This window comes from Diceros bicornis, chromosome 34 (genome assembly GCF_020826845.1).
Source record: "Diceros bicornis minor isolate mBicDic1 chromosome 34, mDicBic1.mat.cur, whole genome shotgun sequence".
Taxonomy (NCBI): domain Eukaryota; kingdom Metazoa; phylum Chordata; class Mammalia; order Perissodactyla; family Rhinocerotidae; genus Diceros; species Diceros bicornis.
Genome location: NC_080773.1, coordinates 27786906 through 27806486, shown reverse-complemented (window position 1 = coordinate 27806486; position 19581 = coordinate 27786906). Strand labels below are relative to the sequence as shown.

At 45.8% G+C, this 19581-nt stretch overlaps 1 protein-coding gene across 1 annotated transcript; it reads left to right on the top strand.

Annotated features, from left to right (window-relative positions):
• Positions 1-14256: 14256 nt before the first annotated feature.
• On the top strand, positions 14257-19462 carry LOC131397278 (sialic acid-binding Ig-like lectin 14). The gene is made up of 6 exons (XM_058530050.1): positions 14257-14450; positions 14528-14911; positions 15131-15409; positions 15589-15636; positions 16864-17121; positions 17221-19462. Exons 1-6 carry the CDS (start codon positions 14414-14416, stop codon positions 17358-17360), a joined length of 1146 nt encoding a protein of 381 aa, XP_058386033.1. The 5' UTR covers positions 14257-14413; the 3' UTR covers positions 17361-19462.
• The last annotated feature ends 119 nt before the right edge of the window (positions 19463-19581 follow it).

Sequence of the window (19581 nt, the reverse complement as noted above, 5' to 3'; positions counted from 1 at the left end):
GCCAATCTTCCTCACCAAAAAAAAAAAAAAAAGACAACCATTCCAGGCCACCTATCTGCACAGGTTTCCATCTTTCTCCGTCACACCTGAGCTCTATTGCTCAGAAGAGGAAGAGAAAGGAAGAAAGGGGAAGGGAAGGGAAGGAGAAGAGGATGAGTTCTGGATACATTTTGAATGTAGAGCTGAGAGGATTTCTGACTGGATGTAGGGCATAAGAGAGGAACAAGAGACAAGGGTAACTCTGAGATCTCTGGCCTGAGCAGCTGGAAAATGCAGTTAACATCTACTGAGATGGGGAAGACTGTGGGAAAAAGTTTGGAGCAGAAATCTCGAGTAAGGTTTGGACATGATGACTTTAAGATGCATATTGGATACCCAAGCAGGCAATGACATGTGTGAGTCTGGAGCTCTGGGGAGAGGACAGGAATGAAGGGAGTTATCAATATTTGATAGTATTTAAAGCCCTTGGACTGGATGAGATTGCTCTGGGAATGAGTAAAGATGGCAAAGATAAGTGGTCCAAAAACTGGGTCCTGGCGCAGGTCAATGTCGTGTTTTATACAGAAGCATTTAACTTGGCTTTGGTTTTATGTGGCCTATTGATGGGTAGGGAAATAGAATTCTAGATTAAGGAAATAATCTTACAGAAGGGGATTTTTGTTGGGAAAGATCCCTGAATTTTAAGAGTGCCCTTTCAGCATGTAACAAAGTGATATGCATAGTTTCCTTTGATCTATCCAAATGAAGATTTATTTTAATAGATATTCTAACATTCAATCATATCTGTATTCCTAGGTAATATCCATCTGGCCGTGGTATATATATATTTAATGTACTGGAGGCTTCTACTGCTAGTTGTCTGTTTGGAATTTTTCCATCAATATTCTTTGGGGAGATTCATCTGTAGTTTTCTCTGTTTGTGATACCATATTAGGTGTTTATATTATGTGACGTTGGCTCTATACCGATAATTGGGAAGCTTTAAATGTTTATCTTTAGTTTACATTGAGTCAGAAGTATCTGTTTGTTGATAGTCTGAAATAATTTAATATGATCCTGTCAGTTTATTTCATAGTCACCAATATATTTAACATGTTCATCTCTTCTTGAGAATATTTTTGTAATTTACATGTTCCTGAAAAATCATCCATCTATCCCAAGTTTTCTCATTATTAGAAAGGAATTGAACAAGGAAGTCTCTAAGTAATTTGGTTCCTCCAGAGCTATCCTCTTCCCTCTCAGCATTTTCACCACCGATTCTTTCCTTGACATTCTGTGCAATTTTCCCCCCTGGACTTGATGCTCCTGTTTTTTTTTTTTTTTTTTTTTTGTGAGGAAGATCAGCCCTGTGCTAACATCTACCAATCCTCCTCTTTTTTTTGCTGAGGAAGACTGGCCCTGAGCTAACATCCGTGCCCATCTTCCTCCACTTTATATGGGATGCCGCCACAGCATGGCTTGCCAAGCGGTGCGTTGGTGCGCCCCCCGGGATCTGAACCAGCGAACCCCAGGCCACCACAGCAGAGCACGCACACCTAACCGCTTGCACCACTGGGCCGGCCCCAATGCCCCTGGTTTTTATTTTCTGTGTGCCTAGCATTGTATTTTATGCTTCTAAGTCCATTTTAATTTTTCATTGTCATTGTTTGCTCCTTAATTATTCCATCTAGGTTTTCTAGTTTCATTTTTGTTCTGTCGTCTTATCATTGCTTATATCTAAAAAGAAAGTTTTCTTTAATTTCCTTAAAAATCGGAAGCTGCTACAGTCTACCATTTTTTGTTTCATACGTTAATCAATTAAAATACTGTTTATAATTTTTTTTCATGCTATATTCTGTTTCTACTTTATTATTTGTCAAAAGCGTGTTGGAAGAAATGGGGAATCTTGGTCTCGCCGTGCTTTACCAGTCAAGCGTGCTGAGTGCACCTTGTCCAGCAGGGGGCGCAGTTGGACTTCGATTGCCTTCCGGCCTCAGGTGAGCAAGATCCGCTGTGGAGAAATTCAGTTAGAGAGTAAACTTCTGGCGAGAGGAAGTTTTGTTTGATGGGTCAATGCGTCTGTTTTCCCAGGAGGTACAAATCAAGTCTCTACAATAGAAATGCAAGTATAGAAAATGAATGTAGCAGACCCGGGGTAAGAAAAACAATGGAGCAAATGTACTGACAAATGTCCCTGAGCTCCTGCCTCAGTTCGGGAGACCATAGCACTTGGCGGGAGAGTGCGGCAAGATAAAGCCGCTCCTGCTCATTTCTGTCATACGGGAATGCCAGATATTCAAATTTTTCAAGAGAAGTTAGGCACTCAGATTATTGTGAGATATCTCCAAACGTTAAACTGTGAATGAATGAATTAAAAACGTTTTAAAACGTTTTAAAAAACGGTATGTAAACTAAATACAAACCATGACTAGAATTTTTTTTGGTGAGTGGCACTGGATTCACTGTACTTACATAGCACGGCCTTCCAGTTATACTGAAGAGTGAAATGCTGAGCACTTTTCCCCTAAGGTCAAGGAAAAGACAAGGATGTCTATTCTGACCACTCTATTCAACATTGTGATGAAGTTACTAGAGGGTGCAATGCAGCAGGAAAAGAAATAAAAGGCACAGTGATTGGAAAGGGAGAGGTAAAACATTGCTGTTTTCAGTGACGAGATAGCGTACATAGAAAATCCAAAACATACAAGCAAATTATTGGAATTAATAAGTAATTTAGCAGAGTAGCTGTATCCAAAATCAACATCCAGAAATAATTTCTATATCTTTATTAGCAACATCAGAAAATTAAATTAAAAATACAATTTTTTTCAATTATTTTACTGAAGTCATAATGGTTTATAACATTGTGAAATGTCAGGTGTACACTATTATTTATCAGTTTCTGTATAGAATGCATCGTGCTCACCACCAATAGTCTAGTTTTTGTCCATTACCATACATATGTGCCCCTTTACCCCTTTTGCCCACGCTCCCACCCCCTTCCCTTCTGGTAACCACTGATCTGTTCTCTTTATCCATGTGTTTGTTTATCTTCCACATATGAGTGAAATTATGTCATATTTATCTTTTCCTGTCTGGCTTATTTCTCTTAACATCATACCCTCAAGGGCCATCCATATTGTTGCAAATGGGATACTTTTGTGTTTTTTTTTTTATGGCTAAGTAGTATTCCATTGTATATATATACCACATCTTCTTTATCTATTCCTCTGTAGCAGGGCACTTGGGTTGCTTCCACGTCTTTGCTATTGTGAATAATGCTGCAGTGAACATAGGGGTGCATAAATCTCTTTGAATTGTTGATTTCAAGTTCTTTGGATAAATACCCAGTAGTGGGATAGCTGGATCATATTGTATTTGTATTTTTAATTTTTTGAGACATATTTGTCTGTTTTCCATAGTGGCTGCACCAGTTTGCATTCCTACCAGCAGTGTATGAGTGTTCCCTTTCTTCCACGTGGTCTCCAGCATTTGTTATTTTTTGTCTTGTTAATTATAGCCATCTTTTTAAAACCACCAAAAATCACAATATTCCTAAAAGTAAGACCAACAAAATAGTTTCAAGACCTCTACATTGAAAACTGGAAAATGTTGCTGAAAGAAATTAAAGAAGCCCTGAATAAGAGATATATCATGTTCATGAATTAGAATGTTTGATATTTTAAAGATGTCAATACCTCCCTGAGCCAGGAGGTGCTGAGGGCTTTTTCCTCCTGGACCAATCTGTGTTGCGGGGGAGAGGGAAGGAGTTTGCTGTCAGCCAAACAGACCAGATGTTCTTCATTTCTGTTACAGTGTTTTTGATTTCTAGAATTTCCTTTTGATTCCATCTTAGAGCCTGCATCTCTCTGCTACATTACCATCTGTTCTTGCATGTTGTCTACTTTTTCCTTTAGAATTTTTGACATAGTCATCATGGCCATTTTATTTATTTATTTTTTATTTTATTTTTTTTATTGCAGTAACATTGGTTTATAACATTGTATAAATTTCAGGTGTATATCGTTATACTTCTATTTCTGCATAGATTACATCATGGCCATTTTAAATTTCCTGTGTGATCATTCCAACATCTGTGTCATGTCTGAGTCTGGCTCTGATACGTAGTTTCTCTCTTCAGACTGGAGTCTTGTTTTAATAGACAATTTTTAAAAGCAGTTTTAGATTCACAGCAAAATTGAGCAGAAAGTGTAGAAAGTTCCCATATCTCCTCCCTGTTGTTTGTTGTTTTGTCTAGTTTTGTTTTGCCATTTAGCATGCCTTGCAATTTTTTTTTATTGAAAGCCAGACGTGATGTATGGAGGAATAGGAACTGAGGTAAATAGACCTCTAGTGTAAGGTTTTATGTTAATGTGACTAGGAGTTGGGTTGTGTTTAAATGTTTTCTGTAGCTGTAGGTGCCATAGCTCAAATTGCTCCGGTGTCCTCTTCCAGCTGTAATCTGCTGTTCTTATACTAGAACTTTGCAGGTGTGGCTAAGGGAAGCATTGTATAGTCTTACGTGTTAGTTTTCTAGGGCTGCTGTAACAAATTGCTACAAACTCAATAGCTTAAAACTACACAAATGTATTCATTTCTGGAGGCCAGAAATCCAAAATCAGTTCCACTTGGTTAAAGCCAAGAAGATGTCCGCAGGGCTGTTTCCTTCTGGAGGTTCTGAGGGGAGAATCTGTTTCAGTGTCTTTTCCAGCTTCTAGTGGTCTCCTGTATTCCTTGGCTTGTGGCCCCTTCCTGCATCTTCAAGGGCATCACTCCAGTCTCTGCTTCCATTATCACATCACATTTTTCTCTTCTGCAGTCAAATCTCCCTCTGCCTCTGTCTTTTAAGGACCCCTGTGATGACATGTAGAGCCCACCCAGATAATTCAGGATCATCTCCCCAACTCAAGATCCTTGACTTAATCACATCTGCAAAATCTCTTTTGCCATATAAGGTGGTATTCATAGGTTTGGGGGATTAGGACTGTATATCTTTGGAGGTCATTATTCAGTCCACCACATCCTATGATTAAATCTGTCTTTTAGTGGGTGTAGTGTAAGTGCTCAACATTAAGCTTTTGATTGCTGAGACATCCATTTCAAAGACATCCATATTTGAATGTCTTTGCCAGCTATATGACATGGCTACTAGCAAAACAACCAGATAAAAAATTAAGCCAGCTCTACGCATGACGGTCACTCTCTCAGAAAGTCCTGGGTAACTTAGATAACTGACCATTTGAGTGACCCCACTTTTCCCTTCCCATGCCCTGATTCTCTCTCTTATGTTTTAAATTATCCAATAAAAAGTGAACCAGTGAAACCCTAGACATATCACTCTCGGACTCTAATAAAGGCAGAGCCCCAGGTCCATGCTCCCTCCTTGTCTCTCTATCTGATACCACTCTGTGTGGCCCTTGGGACGTGCAGGATACCCTCCAGGACCTATGACCAATAAATCTTGTTCCTCAGAGTTTCCTGATGGTTGCTGTTGAAGTGCATCCTACAGTTATAATAAGAACCACAAGGATCAGACCAGCCACAACATTGGCTCTGGCTGGGGAAATGTCCGTGGGGGCTGGCCACCAGTAATACGGGCTGGGTGGGTGGGTCAGGCATTTCTAGCTGATAGCATCACTATCAATAGGCTGGGCCCCACACAGTGGGCCTGTGTCCCTGAGCTGTGGCCTTCACAAGAGAATCTCAACTTCCCACCACCCTTGTAGCTGAGACAGGAAGGCTAGAGTGTGCTGGATTTAGAGAAATGGGAAAGTCTCTGGTAAAGTCTTTTCCCTGGAGAGCAGGCTTATGTTATGAGAATGTTCTGGGCATATTTAACAACCATTACTCTTTGCTCTCCCTGGCAGAGCCACGAGGGGCTCTTCACTGTGCACACCTGGTGGGGTTCCTGGAGGCAAAACCCACAAAAGTGTGGGGACCCCTAAGACCAAGACCTATAGGAGTTTCTCACTGTCATGGTAATCCACACTCAGCCTCCCTCAAATTGTGAAAACTACCACGTAAGTGTCCCTGTCGGTCTATGACTCCAGTAGCTTCTGCTCTAGGTAAACAGATCTCAGTTGAAACTTCCTGGATTTGCCAGTGTCTCTAGATTTTGAGGCGGTGGCTTGCTCTGTGATCTCAGTTCTCTGATGGGTCCAAAAAAAGTTACTGATTCCCAGTTTGTTCAGCCCCTTCTTGTTGTAAGCATGAGAGTGACAACTGCTAAGGAATTTGCAGGTCATAAGTCTCTTGCTATGTCATTTTTATTCTTTTTTCGTACATTTTTGTTGGAGGCTGAGCCTTGCACATCTGCACTTTGGGAACATGATCTCCTTAAGCTTAACGTCTAAAATATGTCAAAAATGCTATGTTCACCTGGTCCAGCAGGGGGAGCCCCTGAGCTCTGGTTTCTTCCCTTTCTCAAGGAGAGCTTGACCTCTGCCAAGTCCAGTTAGAGAGAGGCACACTATAGCTTGTGGGATTTTTGTTTGGTAGTTTCAGGGCTCCTCAAATCAAATCCCCACATGGACAAGGCAGTTATGGTGAATGAGTGAAGTAGACTAGTGTAAGGAAAACAGCTGGGCAAGTGTTCTGACAAATGGTACCTAGATTTGGCTTTAGTGGAGGGAGATGATAGAGCATGGTGGGGAGTGCAGAAAAGTAAAGGCAGTCAGTTCTAGTTCAGCCTCAGCTGATTGCAACCATGTGAAAATACCAGATCTCTCAATTTTTCAAGAAAATCTAGGCTTTCATGTTATTATGAGATATCTCCCAATATTTGAATGTCGTAAGTTTATTAGTTAAAATATTTCCAAACCATTCCAGTCAAACAAAATACAAATATGACCTATATCTAGCCTGCTAATTGGAAGCCAAATCAAGGGAGAGACAGTCTTCACAGGTGCCTGGTTTTTCCTTTCAGTTCTGGAGGAACTGCTGGTTGAGTGTAGACGCTGTCCTTCCTGTGGTTGACATCCATGCTAGATGGAGCCCTGCATAATTTCCTCCTCATGTTTCACCTTCACTATGTTGTAGCATGTTCTCAGACAGGGGTTATGCCTTGCTTCTCAGCTCCTTCCGTCCACCTTCAATTAAGTCCAAATTGTTTACACCAGATTAATATCCTCAGCGATTTTAGTATCATGTGTGGTACAAACTAGAGGTCCTCCAAATCCTGCAGCCCTCCAGAATTTTTAATATCTGGAGAAAAATAACTGGGACCCCCATGCCACTAAAGTACAGTAAATGCAAAACTGCCAATTCTGCATACTATTTGGGAGGATTGCTGTCGATGATGCAATTATCCTAAGTGTCATATGCACAGTGATGTCCCTTCTTCCAATATGGGAACAAAAACATCTTTCTTTGATTCCCCAGCATTATTAATCCAATGGTATTATGTGTAACATACTAAAAGTTTGGGAACAGCAGCGGGGAATGGCCCCACAAAAAGGGAGCAACCTAAATGAGATGTTAATCCGCACTGTCCATCTCCACGCCATGGCGCCTCATACCAGCTGTGTGTCTCCTGTTGCCATGCTGTTGGGGCCTCACCTCTCGTGGTGGAAGACCAGCTCCCATCCCCACCACCTCCATCACCACTGAGACCAATGCTGCCCACAGTCTTTTCTTTCTTAGCCACAATCTTAGGATTCACATGATTTTATTAGGCAGAGAAATTTTAGCCTACTTTTTAGCTCAACCTCTAGACTAGTCCCGGGCTTTCTGTTTAGATATTCAAAAAGGTGATTGATTTCTTTTGAAAAATAAGTGTATGAGTCCTCTCCCTGAGATGAATTTTGTAGCCCTTCTTGAAATGTGGAGATTATTCCACAACACTGTGAAAGACTGAATATACAAACAGATGGTCTCAGACCCTATGTAAAACTAGAACTCTGAGATGCGAGCCTGGTGGCATAGTGGTTAAGTATGCGCACTCTGCTTCAGCAGCCTAAGGTTCATGGGTTTGGATGCCGGGCATGGACCTACACACCGCTCATCAAGCCATGCTGTGGCCTTGTCCCCCATACAAAATAGAGGAAGATTGGCACAGATGTTAGCTCAGCGACGATCTTCCTCAAGCACAAAGAGGAAGATTGGCAACAGATATTAGCTCAGGACCAATCTTCCTCACCGAAAAAAAAAAAAATAGAACTCTGATCCACAGTCTGCAGCAACCAGCCCAGGAGGTTGACCCATCACCTACAGTAACTGGCCCTGGAAGCCAGCCTAATATTGACAAGTCAGACTAGTAGAAAGTCAGACCACATCTCTGGCAACCTGTTCAGGAAGTCAAATGATAACCCCTGTGTAATCAGCCCCAAACGGCCAGGACTTGGTGAATAACTCTCAGCTTCCCTAATTTTTGTTCCTCCCTTTACTACCAACCAGAAAAAGCCAAATATGTACCTTAATGAATTACATAGGATGCCCCACTTCTACTTAGCCCAACTCCAGCTTCCCCAGGCCAACAGCCTCCAATCAGAGCAGCCTGAAGCCTTTTCTTCTTTATGAAGCTCTTCCACTCCTCTGCCTGCCTTTGAGTCTCTGCCAAAACACAAGTGATGGTGGCTGACTCCCTTGTTATAGCGAACTCTGAAAAAGTAGCCTCTGCTTGTTCTCATTTGGTTGGTTGTTATGGACTGAATGTTTGTGTCCCCCCCAAATTCATATGTTGGAGCCCTAACCCCCAATGTGATGGTATTTGGGGGTGGGGCCCCTGGGAGGTAATTAGGTATAGATGAGGTCATGAGGGTAGAGCCACCATGATGAAATTAGTGCCCTTACAAGAAGGAGAGGGGAGACGAGTGTTCTTTCTCTCTCTTTCTCCCGTGTAGTGACACAGCAAGAAAGCAGCAGTCTGCAAGCCAGGGAAAGAGCCCTCCCGGGAACTGAATCAGCCAGCAGCTTGTTCTGGAACTTGCAGCCTCCAGAACTGTGAGAAATAAATTCCTTTTGTTTCAGCTTCCAGTCTGTAGTATTTTGTTATGGCAGCCCAAGCTAGGACATTGGTCTTTATTTCTGCAACCAGTTTTGGTCCTGTTCATTTTATATGGGTGGGCCTCAGAGAGGGACTTGTTAAAAAGCATGAACGTTATGTCACCATCCTTCCCAGAAATCCACGGATGGGTTGTGACAAGTGAAATTGAAGTCAGATGTAATGGGGAGGTTTTTACCACTTCAGGGGCTGAGCCAGAGTAGGTAAGGGTGCGTGGGCACTGCGGTTAGGGGAGAGGTTGTGTTAGACACACACAAGATCTTTCCAGCTCATATTGGCCCGATGGAGAAAACAAAACAAAACAAAAGCAGTGTTGACTCACTTAGCTTGAAAAGTTCTGGACACTGGCCTCAGGCACAGAGGGTTCCAGAGCTCGGTCAACATCACCAAAGCCCTTTTTAAAAAATTTGTTAGTGGGGCCGGCCTGGTGGCGCAAGCATTTAAGTGGCGCGCTCCGCTGCAGTGGCCCGGGATTCACCGGTTCTGATCCCGGGCGCGCACTGACGCACTGCTTGTCAAGCCATGCTGTGGCGGCGTCCCATATAAAGTAGAGGAAGATGGGCACAGATGTTAGCCCAGGGCCAGTCTTCCTCAGGAAAAAGAGGAGTATTGGCAGTTGTTAGCTCAGGGCTGATCTTCCTCACACACACAAAAAAAATTGTTAGCCCTGTAGGTCTGCTGTCTTCTGTTGGTTTTGCTCTCAGGCAAGCTCTCACCACGTATTGGGCTCTGAGGTTGTCCAGTCCAGCCTCCTCCCTGCCGTGGGTCCTTCCTGCCTCAGAGATGTAATGGGTAAACTTCCTTCTCTGTTGAATCAGGATCCTTGTGTCCACACTTTGTGGCTTCTAGATGCAACTTCCTTCCCGCTTACTGATCTCATCTGTGGTCACACTCCTACGAGATGAATCAGAGCTTGGGGTCAGAGACTGAAGTAATCCTGGCACAGACTCTGGACCCTGCAGCCTAGAGATGCTTCTGCCCTCTCTGCTACTGACCGGGAACCCCAGAGGGTGGGTGGAGACAGGCGGTGGGGCTGGCCCTGTTCCAGTCTCTGTCCCCCTGGATGGAGCCCGGGAGCATGCAGGAAGATACGCATGACCACTAACCCCCAGCCTTCCTCCACATCTAGTCAGACTTTGTTCTCAGGTCTGTGAAGCCCCAAATTCACGTCTGCCACATTCAAAATTCCCCCAGGGCACGTGTGACTTTGGTGCTCCACTTCCCTCTCTGGATTTCCACTCTGTCTTAGATTTTGCACTGAAAATTCTTTTCTCTTGTCAGCCCTTCAATGATTTTAAGAAGATTTACAATGACATGTTTCCCCCTTGTGTTTGTAGATATTTTCGGCAGGAAGGTAGATCTGATACTCAGGTCATAGAACCCCCAGGGATGGTCCTCATCTCTTTTCCATTTAAACTCCTGCCCTTTGTGACCTCACTCAGGCTCATGACTTGAAATACTATCTGTATGGTGATGACTCCAAGTTCATGCATCCAATTAGAACTTTTTGCTAAACCCCAGACTTGCACAGATCAAACACCCTCTGCTGATTCTCCACTTGTGTGTCTTATATGCATCTCTAACCCACCATGTCCCAAATTGACCTCCCGAATCTTTTCTTCAAAAATCTCTGAGTCTTTCCCTTTTCCAACAATGACAGCTTTGTTACCGCACAAAATTGGAGTTCTCTGCCCGATGTGCATAAACAAGCCAATTAATTATGGCACCAGCCTTTGAGGGGAGAAATCAGCTTTGTATTCTGCAAGATCGATCTCCAGGGAGACAGGGGGCATGCGCCCTCAGGTCTGTCTCCCCAGTTCAGGATTTGGGGAAAAATTTAAGAGGTTAGGGAGAACAGGTTGGCACACGGAAACACTGGTGGGACAGGTTTCGATTGGTGGGCTTCAGGTATTTATGGTAAGGATTTAAACATTTATGATGACGTTCTAAATATCTATGATGAAATTGGGAAGGAATTTTAACACTGGATTTTCCTGAATGAGGGACCCTTCGCTTCTGCTACTAGTCCGGCTTTCAAGTTCCGGTCACGTCACGGTCCTTGGGTTCCGTAGAAGGAGGCTCTTTGGTTCCGAGGTCGTTTCAGGTTATGATTTCTTCTTTTGCTCATGCCCTGTCTGCGTGACTTCGCAGTTTTTCTGAAAGACAATCCTTAATCACTTTGTTGATAAGAGATGAGGTATGTTCAAACTGGCTCTAAATGGGTCTGTGGTTATAGCTTCACACCTGCAACTGTTCTCCACTTTTCTCTTTCTCTCCCAATGTGGGTCTGATCTGCCAACAAATACTGCTAGCCCATCAGCCTCTCACCAATTCCACCACGTCCACCCAGACCCAGGCACCCCCGTCTCACTCCCCAGGTGTTGCAATAGCGTGGGAGGAGTCTAGGCTTAGTATAGCAAGCAGAGTGACCAGGTGAAAGCAAATTGGATCCTGTCCCTTCTCTGCTCGAGCTCTGAACTGCCTTCACTCCTGTGACACTGTGATTTATAATAAGAAATATATGTGTTTGGTCTTTGTCCCTGTTTCTGGCACAGAGCTCCTAAAAACCTTGGAATTTTCTAACAGAAGAGAGCGAGAAAGTTGTCTTTTGTTATGTTAATGAGGTGACTTTTGGAAAGACCCTAAGGATGGAGGCTAGTTGCCAGAGGAGCCAACTGTGTGATTGGAAGGTTAGAACTTTCAGTCCCACCCCCATGACCTCTGGAAAGGGGAGAGGGGCTGGAAGTTGAATCAGTCACCAATGGTCAATGATTTAATCAATCATGATTATGTATTGAAGCCTCCATAAAAACCCCAAAGGGATGGGGTTCAGAGAGCTTCTGAGTTGGTGAACATGTGGAGATGTGGGGAGAGTTGGGGGCTCAGAGAGGGCGGGAAGGTGCATGCCCTTCCCCGCTCCTTGCATCTTGTTAACCTAAAAATAAAGAGCCAAAATGAGAGGCTGAGAGGCATTTATTTGTGATTGAAGAATTGCAATTTGGGATACGCAGATTCGGATAGCAACTCAAATAGTGTCCCACTAGGGAGTAAGAGGCAAGGACTTTTAAAGGCAAAAGAGGAGGGCTTGCATTACAAAGAATATTAATTGGGGTTGGCAGCAGAAAGCTAATCTTGGCTAAACATAATCGATTGCTAAGACCATGGCTAAAGGGAGGTAAAAGTTGGTCACGGTGACAAGCTGCAGGTTTCTCACAGTGTTCAGGGAACATTTGTGTCTCGACTCAGTTCAAAAGTTTATGTTCTGGCAGCCAACCCGGTGGTGTAGTGGTTTAGCTCAGTGTGCTCCACTTCGGCGGCCCAGATTCACGGGTTCAGTTCCTGGGCAGGGATCTACACCACTCATCAGCCATGCTGACACAAAATAGAGGCATATTGGCATGGATGTTAGCTCAGGGCTAATCTTCCTCAAGAAAAGTTAGCTCAGGGCAAATCTTCCTCACCAAAAAAAAAAAAGTTCACCTTCTGCCAGATGAGAACATGAACAAGACCCATTTCCTTAATGGCTTCCCAGCTCCATTTTAAAGCCCTTAGACATAAGTGACCCCATTCTGTTTCACATTTCACAATCTCTTCATCTGGCTGTTGATTCGTATCTTTTAATATCCTTTATAATAATCTAGTAATCTAGTTTACCAGTAATCTAGTAAGTAAACTGGTTTCCTGAGTTCTGTGAGCCACTCTAGCAAATTAATCAAACCCGAGGAGGGGGTCGTGGGAACCTCCGATCTAGTCAGAAGCACAGGTGACAACCTGGACTTGCAATTGGCGTCTGAAGTGGAGGGTGGTCTTGTGGGACTGAGCCCTTAACCTGTGGCATCTGATGCTGTCTCTAGGTAAATAGTGTCAGATTGGAGTTAACTTCTCGTGATGTGGAAAAAAACACACATCAGAATTGATCTCGGAATCATAATGACTTACTCAGTGTAATGGTTCATTTTATCTGTAAACTTGACTGGACCATGGAGTACTCAGACATTTGGCCAAACATTATTCTGGGTGTTTCTGTGAGGATGTTTTTGGATGAGACTGATGGTTAAATCAGTAGATTGAATAAAGCAGATTGCCCTCCCCCATGTGGGTGGGCCTCGTCCAATCAGTTGAAGGCCTGAACAGAACAAGAAGACTGACCCTCCCACGAGTAAGGGGAATTCCTCCTGCCTGACTGCCTTCCAGCTGGGACATTGTTTTTTCCTGCCTTCAGACTTGAACTGCACCTTGGGAATTTTGAATGTGCTGTTCCTTCTGAATGGACCACTTTTGCCTGGATGCCTGCACAGCTCACTCTCTCACTTCCTTTATGTCTCTACTCGAATGTCACTTTCTCCATGAGGGCTGCCCCAGCCACATTTTTAGAGATTTCAGCAGCCCTCAAAGATTTCTCTTCTTGTTTTCGTTTTCTTTTTCTTAAAATATATCATTCTCTAAGAGACAGTGTATTTTAATTTTCTCATTAAAGGTTTGTCCTCTGACTAGTTTTTGACTCACCTTTTCGATCCTAAGGGCTTTTCCTTTGCTGTATCTCCAGCCCCTGAAACAGCGCCTGGCACACAGTAGGTGTCCACGGAACAATAGTTGGGTGACGGATACTCATATGAACTCGTTTGATCCCCTTACAGCATTTCTAACAGTGTCCCTATTTTTTAGATGATCCAACTGAGGCACAGAGAGGTTAAGTAACTTTGGTAAAGTTGAACAGGTGGTGTGTGAGGGGTCTGGGTTCCAACCTGGGTACTCCACGCCCTCAACTTCTACGTTCCAAACGCCCTGCTCTCAGGCTTGCTCTGGGCGTCAACTCTAGGGCAAGAATGTGAGGCTACCTGGGACGAGGACAGGGATGGGAATGGGGACCCAACTCCAAGGGGTCAGGAGGCCCCAGGGTCACTGGTGGGGACTGCATCTCTCGAGAATCCTGTGGACCAAGTCATGTCCATCTGATGTTTTTGTCACTGAGAACTCACCTTCTCTCCTGACACCACCTCCTGGACCCTCAGCCTGTGCTCCCCTCCTCACGGCTCCCATCATATGATAATGAATTTGCTCTTTGAGCTCCCTGAAGGCCCACAGGCTCTGATCCCCAGGGAGCTGGTAGGTGCTGTTCTTTTCCCTGTGTAGACAATGGTGCATGAAGAAAGGACCAAGTTATGGGATCTTGTGAGGCTAGAGAAGCCTCTCACCATCTCAATAGCTCACAGTCTCCACCTGCAGATAGGAGAGAGGGTGAGACAGGACGGTTTCTTCGCCCCCACCTCCCCCTACGGCCTGTGGTGTCCAAGTTCCCCTTCCGTGGAGGCTGCAACTCTCCCTTACCCACTGGCTTCCTGTTGGGGCTTCCTCGGCCCCACCTCACATTTGGGGCATTTCCTTGCCTGACAGAGGGAGCTGGACCTGGGCTGTGCCCTGGCCGAGGCAGACATGGTGCCCCTGCTGCTGCTGCCCCTGCTGTGGGGGGGTGAGTGGCCGAGGGGGGAGGGACGGGACTGGTGGGGGAGGGGCTGGAGCTGCAGCTGAGCCTCTGTGTCTCCCCAGGGTCCCTGCAGGAGTATCCAGGGTACCAGCTCCGAGTGCAGGAATTGGTGACAGCGCAGGAGGGTCTGTGCGTCCTCATACCCTGCTCCTTCTCCTACCCCTGGGATTCGAGGTATCGCCGTGGTGAACTCTACATCTACTGGTTCTGTGATGGGGACTACACGCGCTACCGTATTCTTGTGGCCACAAACAACCCAGAGCAACAAGCAGATATAGAGGCTCAGGGCCGGTTCCGCGTCCTCAAGGACCCCAGGACCAACAACTGCTCCCTGAGCATCAGAGACGCCAGGAGAAGTGACACAGGCGTCTACTCCTTCCCAGTGGAGAGAGGAAATTATGTGAACTATAGTTATAGAGATAAGAAGCTGAATTTGCAGGTGGCAGGTACGGCAGGGGCCCCAGGAGAGGACCCTGGGATGTGTCGAACCCTGTCTTAGAACAGGAGCAGGACACTGGAACATTATCTGCTCCAGACCTTGGTGCTGGGATGGTCAGAGGGATACAGGACCCAGGTCAGCTCCAGCCCTGAGGCTCTGGTCCCTTTCAGGGGTACACCTGGGTACCCACCTCCCTGGGGCCCAGGCATCTCCCTCTCCTCCTCAGACCTGACAGAGAAACCTGACATCCACTTTCCGGAGCCTCTGGAGTCCGGCCGCCCCACAAAGATGACCTGCAGCCTGCCAGGGTCCTGTGAGGGGGGAAGACCTCTCACCTTCTCCTGGGTGGGGGATGCTCTTGACTCGCTGGACCCCAAGGCCCTCCAGTCGTCGGTGCTCACCCTCACCTTGAGGCCCCAGGACCATGGCACCAACCTCACCTGTCAGGTGAAACTCCAAGGATCTCAGGTGACCACGGAGAGAACCATCCAGCTCCATGTCTTTTGTGAGTGTTGGAGGGATGGCTCATCCCTGAGGGCAGTGTGGGCAAGATTGGGGTCCAGTCCTGGGATCCTTCTCCCAGAGGAGATTGGGGGAAGTAAAACCCCAGCCCTTCCACTTAGGGGGCTCCCGGGACGAAGGGCAAAATCCCACCCTGCCCCTCGCCACCTCTTCCCTTCCCAGATGCTCCAAGGTTGATGACCACCAGCCTTTTCCAGGGAAACTGTACAGGTAGGTAACATCCTCTTTTCTGAGGCTGTGATGGGAGTGGGGCCTCTGCCAGCTCAGGGCTTGGAGATGAGACCCTCGACCCTCACTCCTCAGCCTCCTGGGTCTGGTTCTGTCCCCCACCCACCCTCACCACTGTCTCACATCGGTGGGCCCAGTATCACTGTTGGCTCCTCCCTGTTCTTTTCTCTAGCTTTTATTTATTTATTATTATTTTAATTGAGATGTAATTGACATATAACATTATATTACTTTGAGGTGTACCATATAATGATTCAATATTTGTATATATTGTGAAATGATCACCACAATATATCTAGTTAACATCCATCACCACACATAGTTACAGAATTTTCTTTACTTGTGATGAGAACTTCCAAGATTTACTCTCTTAGCTACTTTCAAATATGCAACACAGTATTGTTAACTATAGTCGCCATGCTGTAGTTACCTCCCTAGGACTTATTTATTTTGTAACTGGAAGTTTGTTCCTTTTGATCCCCTTCATCTTTTCATTAGTTTTTAAGTTTATTTTTAATTGTAGTAAAAAACACATAGCATAAATTTTACCACCTTCACCATTTTTAAGGTTACAACTCAGCAATGTTAAGTACATTCACAGTGTTGGGCAACCAGTCTTTTCTTGCAGAACTGAAACTCCATACCCATCAGACACTAACTCTCCATTCCCTGCTCTTCCTCCCAGCCCCTGGCGACCGCCATTCCTCTTTCTGTCTCTGTGATTTGGACAACTCTGGGTTCTGCTCCCTTTTCTTGAGTTTCTGTCTGCCCTCACCTCCTATGATATGCACCCTCTTTCATCTCTGATGTGATCATCTTTTCCAGGATCCTTCAATGTTCCCGTTCCCCATGGCTCCACCCTGGACCCTCATTTCAATCTCTCTCCCCTTTCCTGGGCATATTCATTCCCTTCCATGTCTCCACCTCAGATCCCATCGCTATCATGATGTCTCTGCAACTTTATATCCAACCACGGATCTGCACATTGAGCCACCTCTTGCTGATGCCTCTCAACTGCCCCCAACTGAGCCCCGCTTAACCCAGAGGTGGTCTGGACATAACTCTAGACCCTCCCTTTCTCGCTACCGCACCTCATGAGTCAGCGAGGCTCCGGAACTTCACTTCTCAAATTAATTCCCTCTTCTCCTTGCCCTTGGCCCCAGACCCAGGTCTCAGCTCCCCCCACTTTGCTGTGTGTCTCTCACCCAGCCCTGAAGACCCTGAGCAATGGCACATTGCTGCCAGTCCTGGAGGGCCAGTTCCTGCGCCTGGTCTGCGTGGCTGACAGCACCCCCCCTGCCAGGATGAGCTTGTCCCATCAGGGGAAAGCCTTGAGCTCCTCCAAGCCCTCAGCACCTGGGGTCCTGGAGCTGCCCCAGGTTGGGGCTGGAGATGGAGGGAAATTCACCAACCGAGCTCAGAACCTGCTGGGCTCCCCGCATGTTTCCTTCAGCCTCTCTGTGCAGAGTGAGTTGCAGGACAGGTGCAACAGCCTGGTCAACTGTTTGGCTGTGGCAGGGGCTAGGGTCTGGAGACAGAACGTCACCCCTTCTCTGCTTCCCCCAGGAAGCCCCTCTTCCTGCAGCTGTGTGACTGGTGAACAGCAGGGCTCCTGGCCCCTGGTCGTCACCCTGATCAGAGGGACCCTCATGGGGGCTGGCTTCCTCCTCACCTATGGCCTCACCTGGATCTACTACACCAGGTGAGCAGGCCTGTCCCTCTCCAGGGAAGTCCAGTGATTGGCCCCTGACTTCCAGGGGCACTGAGTTGTCCCACCGCCTGGAGTCGCAGTTAGAGCGACCGACGCTGATCTGAGACCTGTGTTGGCTCTGCAGGTGTGGAGGCCCCCAGGGTGCAGGGCTGAGAGGCCTGACTGAGCCTCCCTCCATCTCAAGATGGGACTGAGGTGTAGACTCGGAGCCCAGAGGGACAGACGTGCAGACATCACTGTCAGCTCCACCCTGGAAACTCTGGACTCAAACTCTGTCTCATTTGTACCGATGGATTTCAATATGTGGAGGTGAAGTGAGTGATGACATGGAGAGGTCAATGCCATTGAAAGATTTTTATTACTTACATTTCCAGAGAGGAGGTGGCACATCACCCCCTGCAGGGCCACAGGGGAAGCACCAGGTTTGATCAGGAGACAGAAGCAGGCATGGGGGAAGCCTAGGCCAGGGCCTTTATTGGGGTTTCCATGGGAAAGGAAGTTAGGGCAGGCACATGGTTTAGGATTAGCTAGTTTGAACAATTCTGTGGTGCTTTGCCAACAGGGGTGGTCTCTAGTTGTCTGGTACCTTGTCCTGGGTGATTAGGGCAGGGGAAATAGTGGCTTGGTGTGTGGGAGTTAGATAAAGGGGTGTCTGGGGGACTTGGGCTCAGGATTGGTTGGTTTGCATTGAATGATGTCTCCTGGCAGAGCCCTTTGCTGTCACCAAGATTTGGCTACTCCTTGGAGTGGGGGCAGACTCTCCCAGGGCCAGCAAGCTTTATAAGGTGTCAAATCATCATAAGATAAACAAAATAAAAACATGATCATTTCATACACACCCCACTGACTGCCCCCTTGTTTCTGCCTGCTCCCCTCCCTATCTGTTACCAACCCCTCCTTGTTGGTCCTGCCCACCTCTCCTCCTACCCTCCTCTCTCTCCCTCCCCAGCCCTATGAAGGGAACGAACTTGGGGCCTTACCCTCCTGTTACCCAGAAGTTACCTGGTTAACACCTGAGTTTCTGGTCTCCCAAACTTCTCCATCAACGGAGACATCCATACAGAGTAGAGTCAGGAGCACAGCTTTTCTTTCCCGGTTTAAAGACGCCCATCTCGTAATTATTATTATAAAAGATGACAACATTTATTTTATAAATAAAAGTTTTAGTAAGCAATACAACTTAAGAAGCAATATTACCATTGAGTGTCTCCGTGGGAGTTTCTAGAGCAAAATTGTGTGTGAATCTTCTGTTCTTTTTTTGTTGAACTTGTTTCCACTACAGCTATTTGTCTATTCATTGTTTTCTTGATGCCTAACTTACACTGAGTAAAACATGCAAATCTAAAGAGTACAACTAGAGGAATGTTTATGTATGTGCACACCCACACTTCCACCACCAAGCTCCACATACACATTCTTTCCACCCACCCCTGTGGTCAGGTCAGGCTACCAGAGAGAAAGGGGCTGAGCTGAGGTTGGAAGGATGAGAAGTGGGCGGGAAGCTTGGGTGGGGACGTGCCAAGAGCTGAGCCAGGCTGGCAGATGTGGGGGTGCACCTGTGTCTGCTGCTTGTGGGGAGGACCAGGAGAACCCAACACACACGATGGTGGGAAAGAAGGCAGCTCAGATACTCAGATACAGCCTTGAGTGCAGGCTGAAGACACTGGGCTTCATCTTGTGACCCTTCAAGTCAGCACAGTCCCGAATGTACCACCTCCCTCTTTCCTGTCCCTAGTGTTTGTGCTTCCTAGAAGTGGAGTCAAACTTTATATACACTCTAGTGTCTGGCTGCTTTCTCCCAGTATTATGTCTTTCAGATTTATCCATGTTGTTCCATTTATCAATCACTCATTTTTGCTTTTGGTATCATTTTTCCTTTTAATATCGTATTTTATGTGTGTATATACTTCCAGTTATTTATCTATTCTACAGATAAATAAATTCAATGGCATTGAATTTGTTTCCAGTTTATGGCTTTTCAAAAATAATTTTGATATGAATTTTGGGATGAAGAGGGGAGCACTAGCACTTTGTTCCTGGTGGTTATGTGGTTGCTCTGTCGTAAGGTAGGCATATATTTAGCTGTAGAAGATACTATCAAATGGTTCTCCTAAGTGGTCAAGTGAATTTACATCCCCACCATCACGTATGAGAGTCCTCATCTCTCTACATCCTTAGCTGCACTTTTATTGTCTGCACATTCAGTTTTAATCATT

Excerpts from the sequence above, each read along its gene's own strand:
- LOC131397278 (XM_058530050.1), top strand. The coding sequence starts at position 14,414 with ATGGTGCCCCTGCTGCTGCTGCCCCTGCTGTGGGGGG. Across the intron at positions 14,451-14,527 it reads GCTGCCCCTGCTGTGGGGGG|GGTCCCTGCAGGAGTATCCA; the intron begins GTGAGTGGCCGA and ends GTGTCTCCCCAG. Across the intron at positions 14,912-15,130 it reads GCTGAATTTGCAGGTGGCAG|ACCTGACAGAGAAACCTGAC; the intron begins GTACGGCAGGGG and ends TCTCCTCCTCAG.